Here is an 11,403-nt window from a genome sequence, read left to right on the forward strand (position 1 = left end):
TCTTCTTCTTCTTCTTCTTTTTCTTCTTCCTCCTCCTCCTCTTCTTCCCCCTCTCCTCCTCTACCTCCTCTTCCTCCTCTTCTTCTTTTCTCTCCCTCTTCTCCTCTTCCTTCTCTTCTTGTTTCTCCTCTTCCTCCTTTTTAATTTACATGTTTTCCCTGCATGTATGTCCACACTGTACACCGCATGCCTACAGTGACTATGGATGCCCTGGAATTGGTCTTACAGATAGTTGGGAACCACCATATGTGTGCTTAGAATTAAACTCTGATCCTCTGGTAGAGCAGTCAGTAATCTTAACCACCCCAGCCCTCACCTGCATGTCTGCGTGCAGAGGCAGATATGGTGAATTCACAGAGGCTTATTTTATCCAGCTTCCAACCAACCAACAAATGATAAACCATTTTTTACAGTTCTGTAGTGTATCCCTAACAGACTGAAATGGGCTGATGGTAAACCAGATTATAAACATAATCATTCCACCCCAGCACCCCAAAGCTGAGGCCACCACCTGTGAGTGCTTTCCAACAAGTTTGCCCCTCCTCCCCCCACCCCTAGATTCAGCCGGACCAAGTCCACCACTCACAGGGAGATAGCATAGCAGTGTGCTTCCATTTCATATTATAGGTTGCTTGTCATATGGGGGCTCAGGGATCCCCATACAACTATAGTCAAGTGCAGTCAGTATCTCTGATGAACACGGGTGTCCAGGAGACTGCAGCCCAGCAGTCAGAAGCAAGGTAGAGTCAAATTGCTTCCAAACTGAAGAAACCAAAACCATTACCACTGCTGCCCTGAGAGCTATGTACACAACAGACAGTAGAGTCAGAATGGCAGCCATCACATACCCTGAGTTTGCCCAGCTGTAGAGCTGGGGCCATACTCCAGTGGGATAGTCATTGTTTGTGGTTATTTGTCAGTAGTAGGTGAGCTGTAAAGGGGGAAAGAGTAGGTGAAAGGCAGCAAATGCAACAAATTGCAGCTCTTTTCCCATGACTCTTGCCACTTAAGTGGGCCATGCAGGACCATACACTCCGAGAAGGGTAAAACCCAATGGGCTTGAGCTGAGAAAGCCTGGAACCAGCTGTGAACTGCTTTGGTAAGTAAAACTTGCAGGGGAACAAGAACATTTCTGCCATCAATAGTGATCCCTGCAATCGAGGTATCCTTCCTGTTTCTACAGTGTGCAGAGAAGCTCCAAACAGGCTCTTTTCTGGAAGCCAGTGCTCTGATCTATCCAGAGGCTCAAGGGGGATATATGCTGGACCTGCCAACAGAAAAGGAAGCAATCCCCAGACCCAGGCCCACATATTCCTCCAACTGCATTACTTTCTTGCTCTTCTGCCTGCTGCCCACCTGTCTGGTCACCTGCATACCAGAAGTGAATAAAAGGGCTACTCTTAGTGAGGACATCGAAAGGAGAGGCTCACTTGTGCTCTGCTTGTGTTCTAGGGACACAGATGCACTCTGAACAAATGCTGTTGGTAGGACAGAGATCTAGGGCATGTCATTCTTGTCTTGTCACAGCAGCAGGTGGGGAGCTGCCACATTCCCCAGCTGTAGGATCAAGCCACCTCTACCTTAAACACCTTGTCTTAGGCTCAGTACCCACTACTCTGAAGCCAAAGGTTACAGGGAAAAGCCACATCATTGCTGACATGTCTCCACCTTTCTGCTCCCTTCCTCCAGCCTCTATGCTTCAGCTCTCAAAGTCCTTTATAGATGGGAATTCATTGTGCCCAACACAAGCTGGTTGGAAGAACTGGTGCACCAACACTCCTGGTGTTGCTGCAATGACAACGTCCCAGAACCCATGCCCTATGACAATTGCCTCAATTTCCCCACCTGGCCTCCAGCCCTCCATCTTAACCCTAGATAGAGGCTTCTGAAGCCTACTTCTAAAGCTGTGTACAGTGGTAAGCTTCGGCTGCAGGAAGCAGGCAAGGTCTGAGTAACCCAGGATCACAGCATGGGAACAGTCATGCTCCTGCAGTATGGCTCTGCAACATGGCTCACTCCACATCCCACATCACTCCTCGCTGGAGCTGCTTCTTTTGAATCTTGACAGCTGTGCAACAGTGTGTGATCTTCCAGAGAACACTTTCGTTCAGCACTTCCGCCAACAAGCGTGGCAGTGGAATACAATGGATGGCCCAAATTAAACTTATTCTTAGCTGTGTGGCACCACAAGCCTTTGATCACAGGACCTGAGGCAAAGGCAAGCAGATCTCTGTGAGTTCAGCCTGGTTTACACAGGGCCTAAGACAGCCATTGCCATGCAGAGAAAGACTTTGTTAAAAACAAACAAACGAACTTACCTATCAAAAGCAATGTACAGCCAGCCCACTGACTCAAATATTCATGGGTGTGCCACTCTGCTTGGGTATTGGGCGCTAGAGATGGAACCACAGACAAAAGTATCTAAAGGGGACCAAAGGAGCTGGGCATGGTGAAGCACTCCTTTGATCCCAATACTCAGGAGGCAGGGGCAGGCGGATCTCTATACTAGCCTGGTCTACACACTAGAGAGACAAGACATCCAGAGCTACATAATAGGGAGACCTGATCTCTAAAACAGCAAAAAAAAGGAGGAGGGGCCAAAGGACAGGAGTCTGCACAGGTGTAATAGCCAGGAAGTAGTAGGCAAGTACTTGGTCAGGAGAACTAGGCCAGCATCCCAGAGGAGGGCAAGCAAGCCTTTATGAAGCAGATAGACACCATCTGTGCCAAGACTGCCATGGCCAGCACCTGGGGTCCACATTAAAATCTTCTGTTTTGTTTTTGTTTGTAACTTGAACTTGTGATAAGGTCAGAGATACAGGTCCTGCACGTTCTTCAAGCAGCTGCACCATCAGCATCCTATACAACCCTGGCAAGTTGTTCCACTTCCTGGTTCCTAGTTCTGTCCCAACCTTAAGATCAACCGCAGCTTTGAATGTTACGGACAGTATGTGAGGAGGGGTGGCACAAATTAGAGGAGATTAACTTGCACGAGTGCTCTGATTTTAGAAACGACCCTTCAAGAGTGACCACCCACACAGGTGTGAGACCCCGGGCTAAGTGGTCCCCTCCACGGTACAAAGCTTTCCACAGCAGAGGACAGTGCCTCCACTCTGCTGAGCCTTCATACAGACTCATAGTGGGGCACCCAGTATGTACAAAAGCCCCAATTGTCCCCACACACATCATTAGGGGAAAGGGGTTGAATTCCCAGCATCAGACTGGAAACAGCACCAAGCTTGGAGGATTTCAAATTTACTGCTCCTGAGAGCCTGGGCCAGCCACTCACACAGCCTTGGGCACCAGGCTTTATGTGCAATTTAAGGTATTCAGAGGGTGAGTTTTTCCCATAAACATTTTTTTCTTGCCTTGAGCGCTGACTTTAGAAGCAATTCTCAAGCACATATAAGAAGGGCTGCGCACCCTTTCCCACAATGCCTCCGGGTCTTATGAGACTGAGTCTGCACCACATTGGGGTGTTCTGCCAGGGTAAGATATGCCATGAGGTCACAGGGCCAAAGAGAATGGCATACTGCCCACACCAGAGCACCTTCCTGTGCATCCTGCCTCCCAAGGACTCCCTTTTCTCATTGTCTCCTCAGCCAGGAGAGAGTTCAAAGGAAGAATCTGGGCCCAGGGGATGTAAACAATTTCTTCCTCTTACTGTTTTAATGCCGCCGAGATAAGTATCGAGTAGAAACCCCTGGGGATCAAGCCCACATCTCTAGGATCTAAAATAGAATAGGCTGTGCCAGGGAGAGCAGCCAGCCTCCTCCAGGAAGTTCTCATGGCTTTCCTCCATCCCCTCAATCAGAGGGCTTGAGCCAAGCCTGGAGTGGGGTGAGGATATCTCAAATGACTTCACTTAAAGAGACAGCCCCTGGATACTCTGTGCTCTCTCCCTGGAGGAGCCCACCTGAGACCGATGTGTTGTTTCCTTCCTAGGACAAATATCGAATAACAACTGAGTTTAGTCTGCTAAGCTTATGAATCAGAGAGGAAGGCATGGCTGTTTCTGCGCAGAGAAGGAGGAGAAAGGAGAAGGGATTTAGTGAGGGGTGGAAGAAGAAGTCTTATAAAGGAAAGGTGGAGAAAGAGAGGGAATGGGAGAAGAGAAGCAGGAAGGAGCTGTCAGGAGTGTAGGAGCAGGGAGGAGACTGGGCAGAGGGAAGAACTTCATTCTGACCATCTCAACGTCAGGAAAGGTGATCAAGGGTCCCAGTGTTTTCTTCCACCATATACTGGCTCCTCTTGTCCTTGGGGAACTAGGGAAGGAAACAGCTCATGAGGCTGGCCGGCCAGCATGATGTTACACAAGCGCAAACGGTGCCAATGTTTTTATATAATCCTCTGGTTCGCCCCATAAAACAGACCATAACACCCTGGCAAATACACTTCAATAAAGCTCCGTGCTATTACGGGACCCAGCGTCTTCCAGAAGATGAATCACACTGGCGGCGAGGCCAACCCACTGCTCCAACTCAACTTTCTTCCTCTGTGCCTTCAGCTGAATGGCTGATGGAGAAGCCACAGAGCTGGTCAGGATTGCTGTGGGTTCCAGGAGCTGGTGAGGGTTTTGTTATCTGGGGATACCTGAGCTACCTAGAATCCAGATAGCACTTGCCTGGAACCCAGTTCTCTCAGGAGACCCCAGTGACCCTTACAACTTTTGACATGAGCCTTGCTGAAGATGCCCACCCAATCTAGTCACTGCCTAGTGAAGTCAGTTCCTAGCACTTGCAGAAAGAGGTTTACTGGGGCTGTTTCTGCCGAGAGCCACACAGAACAGAAGCCTGCTGGAGCTGTAGGCATGCACCAATTGTCTCCTTCCTGAAACCTAACAGAGCTGTCCTTGGGGGACAGAGATGGTGCATTCATCCTGCACCTAAAATGTAAAATATTCTATTCCCAACAATTACAACATCCACTGTGACATGCTGTGACAAAGATGCTGAGTGCTCCTTTCCTCACAGAAAAGCAAAGAGGCCACCAGAAGCAGAAACTTTCATGCCTCAGAGGTTCCCAGGCACCGTGACCTCAGTCCGCGTGAGCACTCGGCTCCTACCCAGCTCTACTAGGCACTTGAATCCATCTGTCCACGCAGCGCCGGTGACGTCTTAAATTTCTCCCACAACAGAACTTTCTGCAGGAGCCCTGAGCATCCTTGAAAGGTGGCTATCCAGGCCAGAGGTCACACTTTCATAGATAGGACACCCTCTGTACCATGCAGTGAGGGAGATGGGATCAATCACTTTAGATGGGCAACAATCACCCCTCCTTCTGTATCTCCAGGGAGAGGAGTAAGTCCGGTCTAAACCCACAGCTTGGAAAGGCTCTGTGGACCTAGGAGTCACCTCCACCCTCACAGCTCTGTAAGGTACCTCTGGTCACTGGATGTGAACCTAGGCACAGTCTGGACCTCCCTCACTGTGGATCTAGGCATTGCCTGAGCCCCTCACTATCCTCCTGGCAACTCCTCAGAGACTCTTCCTTGGGAAGTTCGAGTTCTCTTGGGTAGTAAGTTTGGAGGCATTATGGAGGAGGCAGGGAACAGTTCCCAAGTGTTCACAGGATGAGTAGATGGTGCAGTCGCCCTATCACCGCCCTCTGTCAATGAAGGCCTCCAGCATTCCCTCTACAGGACCCAGAGTAGCTTCCACTCGAGATCCTGGAAGATACTGTAGGGTGGGTGTGGGCAGCCACTCCTGGACACAGTAACATCCTGACACGGGACCCTGACTCCCCTCCATCCCGCGGCTCACCATTCAGCTGGTTGTAGACCACCTCCTCCAGATGGTCCAGGCGCTGTAGGATGGCCTCACGGTCAGCCAGAGCACTCGCCTTGGATAGCCGATTGCGCATCCGGCGGTCGGCGCCTCGCACGACCTGCACCAGCGCCTCAGAACGGTCCTGCAGGCGGCAGTACACTGAGAAGAGAATGATGCCCAAGAACACCAGGATGTTGACCGTCAGCAAAGTTTTGATCTTCCTGGCCACCGCCATGAGCGCGGCTCGGACGGGGCCGCCTCACCCGCCGGGCATCCCCGGGGCCCCGGGGCCACAGGAGCCTGGGAGCCGCCGGCCGCGGTGGGGACCATGGGCCGGGCAAGGGCGGGAGCTGTTCTTTCAGCACCGCCGCGCGGGCTCCACGCGCCAGGCCGCCGCGACCCGCCCTTCTTCTCCAGCGCGCAGAAACCGCCCGGGGATGCGGGCACAGGGCGCCGCCCGCATAGTCAGCAGGGTCCGCCCGCCGGGAGCTTCCTGGGCCAGGAGGCAGCGCGAGGCCTTGGCTGCTGCGTCCCGCTCCTGCGCGCCCCGCTCGCTCCTGCGCGCCCCGCTCCTGTGCGCTCGGCTCCTGCGCGCCCCGCTCCTGCGCGCCCCGAAACCACGGCGCCGGTGCGCAGTGACGCGGCCTGCGCTCATCAGCATGCACGCGGCGCCCGCTGCCCCGCCCGCCGCCCCAAACCGATCCCGCGCGCCACCCCTGGCCAGGATAGGCCCGCGTGGAGCGAGGCCCAGGGCGCGGCACCACTCAGAGCTTCGGATCGCCCTCCACGTCCGGGCTTATTTTTAGGGGACAAAACCCACACTTGACCCCTGTGGACACGAAGATTTAGGGAACACCGATCAGGACTGTGCTGTGGGTGCCTGCCAGGGTGTGGTGGGGTGCCTTTGTGCGGTAACGAGTCAGAGCCACCTAGATTTGCCTGCCCACCGCGCCTGGCCAAACCTAATCTGATTGGTTGCCCTCCTCCGGGACCAAAGGATAAGAAAGGAGAGTAGAGTAGGCTGGAGATTGAGCAATCCTATTGTAGCATCAGGTCAAACAAATAAAGGAAAAACAAATCTTGACCAGGTTTCCCAAGTCATCAGAGCTCAGGTGCACGCTCAGCCAGAAGAAAACTAACAACAAACACCTCCCCCTCCCTCTCTAATTTAGCCCCAAACAGTTGTAGATGAGACTGCTGGGATCAGAGGAGAGATGGCAGAAGTCACACAGCCTGGGTTGTAAGCCTGAATCACAGGATGTGAGCTCCTGTATACCTGGTTACCACTGAATCTACAGTGCCTGAAATGGTTTCTGACACGTAGCTGGTACTTAGCAAATATTTATGGAATGAATAAATGATGGGGCGTTTATGAGGAGCTTACTTCGTTGTGAGCTCTTCTCGTAGAAGGACAAGGTCTGTAGGACTTTGTGACTCTTGGTTCTGCATGAATATTTGTGCATGCATTTATCTTGTGTGTGCATATATCATGTGTAAGCATGCACGTTCATGTGTTCACTGTGTGTGCATGTGCCCGTGTGTTTGCATATGTGTTTGCAAGATTATGCATACGTGTTCATGAATATGTACTTGTGTCTGTGTTACACGTGTGTTTCTGTGTTCATAAGTCCCCTTTGCGTGTGACTGTGCACATGTACAAAGTGTGTATGTCTCTACATGTTGTATGTTTGTGCACCTATGTGGCATGTCTTTATAATGTATAAGTGCATGAGTAGGTGTGATGTGTCTGCATGTGTGTGCATATATATGCAGGCAAGTGCAGTGTCCTTGTGATTATGCATGTGTGCGATGTGTATGTGATACATGTGTGTTTGTATGTACATGTATGTGCAGTGTGTGTGTGTGTGTGTCCATGTCATATCTGTCTGACTCAGGGGAGTGGGTAGAGGCTTTGGCTCTTGGTTCAGGCTTTCTTCTCCATACTGTCTTTTCCACAAGCTAATGTGTAAGCTTAGAGACATTCGACTTCTCAGTGGAGGCAGCAGGAATAAAAGTCACACTGGTTCTTTTTCAAGTCTCTCCTTCCTGCCACAGAAAACGTGGCTGGTGTGTGGCACACGCAGGCAGGATTTGCTGAAGGAGGCAGAGTCAGGAGAATCATGAGTTTAAAGCCAGCCAGTGAGTTCCTGAACCACCAGAGCTACACAGAGAAACCCTGTCTCTAAAAATTAAAAAGGAAAAAGGAAAAGGAAATTGCCGGAGTATAGCGCCATCGGGTTTCAAATCCCCAGGGAAGTAGATGTGGTGTCGGCACAATGAAGATGACCACAAGCTCTTTGTACGGGAGAAGGCCCCGGATACCTCAAGCTTCTCTGCATTTGTTTCATTTCAAAGTCATAAAGCATACAGTTTCAATTTTATTTCCTCAAACATGTTCCAAAATTCTCTGCAGTTTTCTCCATAAGTTTCTTTCTCATATGCTTTATTTCCCTAGGCAGATATTTAACCTTATAGGCTCATAATTAAGCATATCTCTGTAATCATTGTGACTGGCACTCTGCGTCTTAAACACCTACCACAAGCTTTTAGCTGAATCTACAAGGACAATATCTTTATTTCTGTCTCGCACAATCACGGCCATAATAAAAATTTTTTTCCATTCGCACTAAATCTGGTTGAATCTTGATCAACCTTTTCTATTTCCTAACTACTTCAGGTTTTGGCATCTACATAGACGAGTTCCTGAATTAATGTCTTCATATTCATGTGTATTCATTAACTTCCCTAGTCCATTCTTGCAAGGGCTACTTTCTCAGTCAGTGTGCGTTATGTACCGTTCCGAGAATAATTATGTGCCCCAGGGAGACTGCATGATTTCTATTCCATGTGTCATAAAGATTTCTCTAAGTTTTTAGTTGATTCAATAATTCATAATTTCAATTCCATCATATATTTTTAATAAGTCCACTTTAGAACTATTAAGAAATTTGTATTATGCCATTACTTCACCCAAATACAGACAAAATGATAGAAAAAGCTACCAAGAACATAGATTATACTAAAGGAAAGGGATCACCCCACGGCCAGTCCCAGGAAAGGCAGCCAAGGTTGCAGATTTTGTCACACTGGTCTGTGCCAAGGGTACAGGAGTTGTTCCTTGGGTGTTTCCCACAAGGAGAGCCATCCTTGAAGCATTCAGATGCTGCTCCCTGGGACAAAGCATGGTTTTTGACAGAAAATAAGTCTCCGAGACTCAGAGGACATTATCAGTAAGGCCCCCAACACTGGGACTGAGGCCAGGACTCTGTAGTCACTCACCAAAGATCCTGCCTACCGAGATGGAGCCTGATACACCTCACACCTCAGGAGTCTAGGACAGCAGTGTGGCTCACAGACACTGGTCTGTTTTCATAAGTTGTCATCCCTGTGCCATGATATAATGTTTTGTTCTGTGGATAACACACCAGAGTCTGAGATGTTTGCAAGTTTACAAGGGCAGCCTTTGAATCACAGAACAGAACTCACTCATGCAGCTTGGGGTATAGGCACTGTTCTGGGATAGATTAGCTACTGATTGGTTATTTCTAACACTAATTGGATGGGGGTAGAAGTGGGTATCACCTAACTTTCCTCCAGAGAAAACTGAGGCTCCAAGAAGAGTGTATCCATACCCAAGGTCACGCTGGCAGTGAAGTCTTGGTCTGGATTTAAGCCCAGACTACTTGGCTCCAGAATCAAATTTATTAGCCACTGATGCTCAAATAAAAAAATCAAAAACTTTTCATTATATGTTTATGGAAAGTGATGTGGTTCATGTGAATACCCAGCAGCAGGACCTGAGTCAGTATTTGGCTGAGTTCCACTAGCAGTGTAAGCAGACAGAACCCAGAGTCGAGCAAGAGGAGGCTTCTGTGAAGGTCCAACAGACCTGGGAGAGATGCTGAGTGCTTAGTGTTGAATGTAGCCTGGAGTCCCAGGACATACAGAAGGCAGCACTGTTGGGTAGCAGGGAGCCCAAGAGTGCTCTCCTTTGTCCCCCAGTGCCCCCTTCTACTGGCTCCCATGATGTCAACTCTGTCCTTGGTATCCCTGCCAATTGTACACAGATAACACCTGGAGAGGCCTAACAGCTCATGGGAGCCTCACAGACATCCTCTGGGTGCAGGCTGCAAGAAGATAAGGCAGTAGGAATTCAGGGTGCACCTGGAGAGACACTAGGGTCATCCTTCAAGGAGATGGGGCTCTACAGGGTGCTTGGCCTCAGACATCTCCCATGATGTTGCACTGAATGCTCAGAATGTAGCCAGCCTGGAAATACTGAGAGATGGCGACCAGAGGAGATCACAGTGTTGCCACTGGGCACCTTGCCCCTGAGCTGTTCCCAGTCCAGACAAAAAGGCCATTGGAACTGCGGTATCATGCAAAAGGAGAAGGATCTGGCCCACGTTGGAACAGAAAGCTGGAAATGTGGGCATGAGGGGAATGCCCTCTCTCAGTGGGGCACACTCCATCAGATTCAATTCCAAATTCATTGTATTGGTTACTTTCCTTTTAAAGTACCTGACAAATGAAACTTAAAGATAAATTTATTTTGATTCACAATTTGAAGCTACAAAACAATCCATCTCAAAGTAGATGGCATGACATCAGGAGTGTAAGACTGCTGGTCACACTATATCCACAGTCAGGAAGCAGAGAGATATGGATGAATGCTGATACTAACCTAGCCTGGGACTCACTATGTAGACCAGGCTGGCCTAGAACTCACTATGTAGACCAGGCTAACCTAGAACTCACTATGTAGACCAGGCTGGCCTAGAACTCAGATATCTCCTTGCCCCACTCTCCAGAGTGCTTTGATTCAAGGCAAATACGACAGCACCCAGATTCAGTCTCTCCTTTTATTCAATCCAAGACCCTAGTTCATGGAAAGGTTCTTCCCACATTCAGGCTGGGTCTTCCCTCTTTAATTAACCTAATCTAGAACTTCCTCATAGACACGTCAGAGGTCAGGGAGGGGAGAATGCTGAGAGCAGTAGGCAGGCTCCATGGCATAGGCCCAGTGCGGGGTGGTAGTAGAGTCACCTGCTCAGAGGAGCGATCCTTAAAATACAAGTGCCAGGCTGGAGAGAGAACTCAACGGTTACGAGCATCTGCTGTTCTCACAGAGAACGAATGCTCAATCCCGCGCACGCACATAGCAAAGGAGATCTGACACCCTCTTCTGGCTCCTTCCGAGATGAGGCATACACGTGGTGCACAGACACACGATGCAGCCAAAACACTCACACACATAAAAAAATAAAAAAATAAATAAATAAATAAATAAATAAATAAATAAATTGAAGTTAAAATTACATAAAAGTGCTGCTGAGAGCTAGCCTGACTTCCCTGGTCCCGCCTCTGACTCACCTCCCACAAGCCAGGCTATCCCTCTGCTCTCCAGAGCCATCTCAGCAGGTGGAGGCTCTTAACCTGGAGAGAGATGTCCCATCCATGCTCCTGAAGGCTCTGGATCATCTATCACCCTGCCCGATCAAGTGTGGGTCACATTAACCTTAATCATGGGTTACCAGGAGACATCTTAACAGGTCCCCGATCTTCAGATCTCCTTTCTTCACTGCCCTCCACGGCCGATCATTTCCTTCCACTGAGATGGATCAATCACCCATCT

General features: G+C 49.5%; 1 protein-coding gene across 1 annotated transcript in view; it reads right to left on the reverse strand.

Annotated features, from left to right (window-relative positions):
• Window positions 1-6,353, reverse strand: part of Galnt9 (polypeptide N-acetylgalactosaminyltransferase 9) — an 80,119-nt gene extending 73,766 nt beyond the window's left edge. The window contains exon 1 of the mRNA XM_028777392.1: window positions 5,763-6,353. Within this exon, the coding sequence (XP_028633225.1) occupies window positions 5,763-6,003 (241 nt within the window). The 5' untranslated portion in view covers window positions 6,004-6,353. The remainder of the gene's footprint in view (window positions 1-5,762) is intronic.
• Between the last annotated feature and the right edge of the window lie 5,050 nt (window positions 6,354-11,403).

Source organism: Grammomys surdaster, unplaced genomic scaffold, assembly GCF_004785775.1.
Source record: "Grammomys surdaster isolate TR1022 unplaced genomic scaffold, NIH_TR_1.0 309, whole genome shotgun sequence".
Classification (NCBI taxonomy): Eukaryota; Metazoa; Chordata; class Mammalia; order Rodentia; family Muridae; genus Grammomys; species Grammomys surdaster.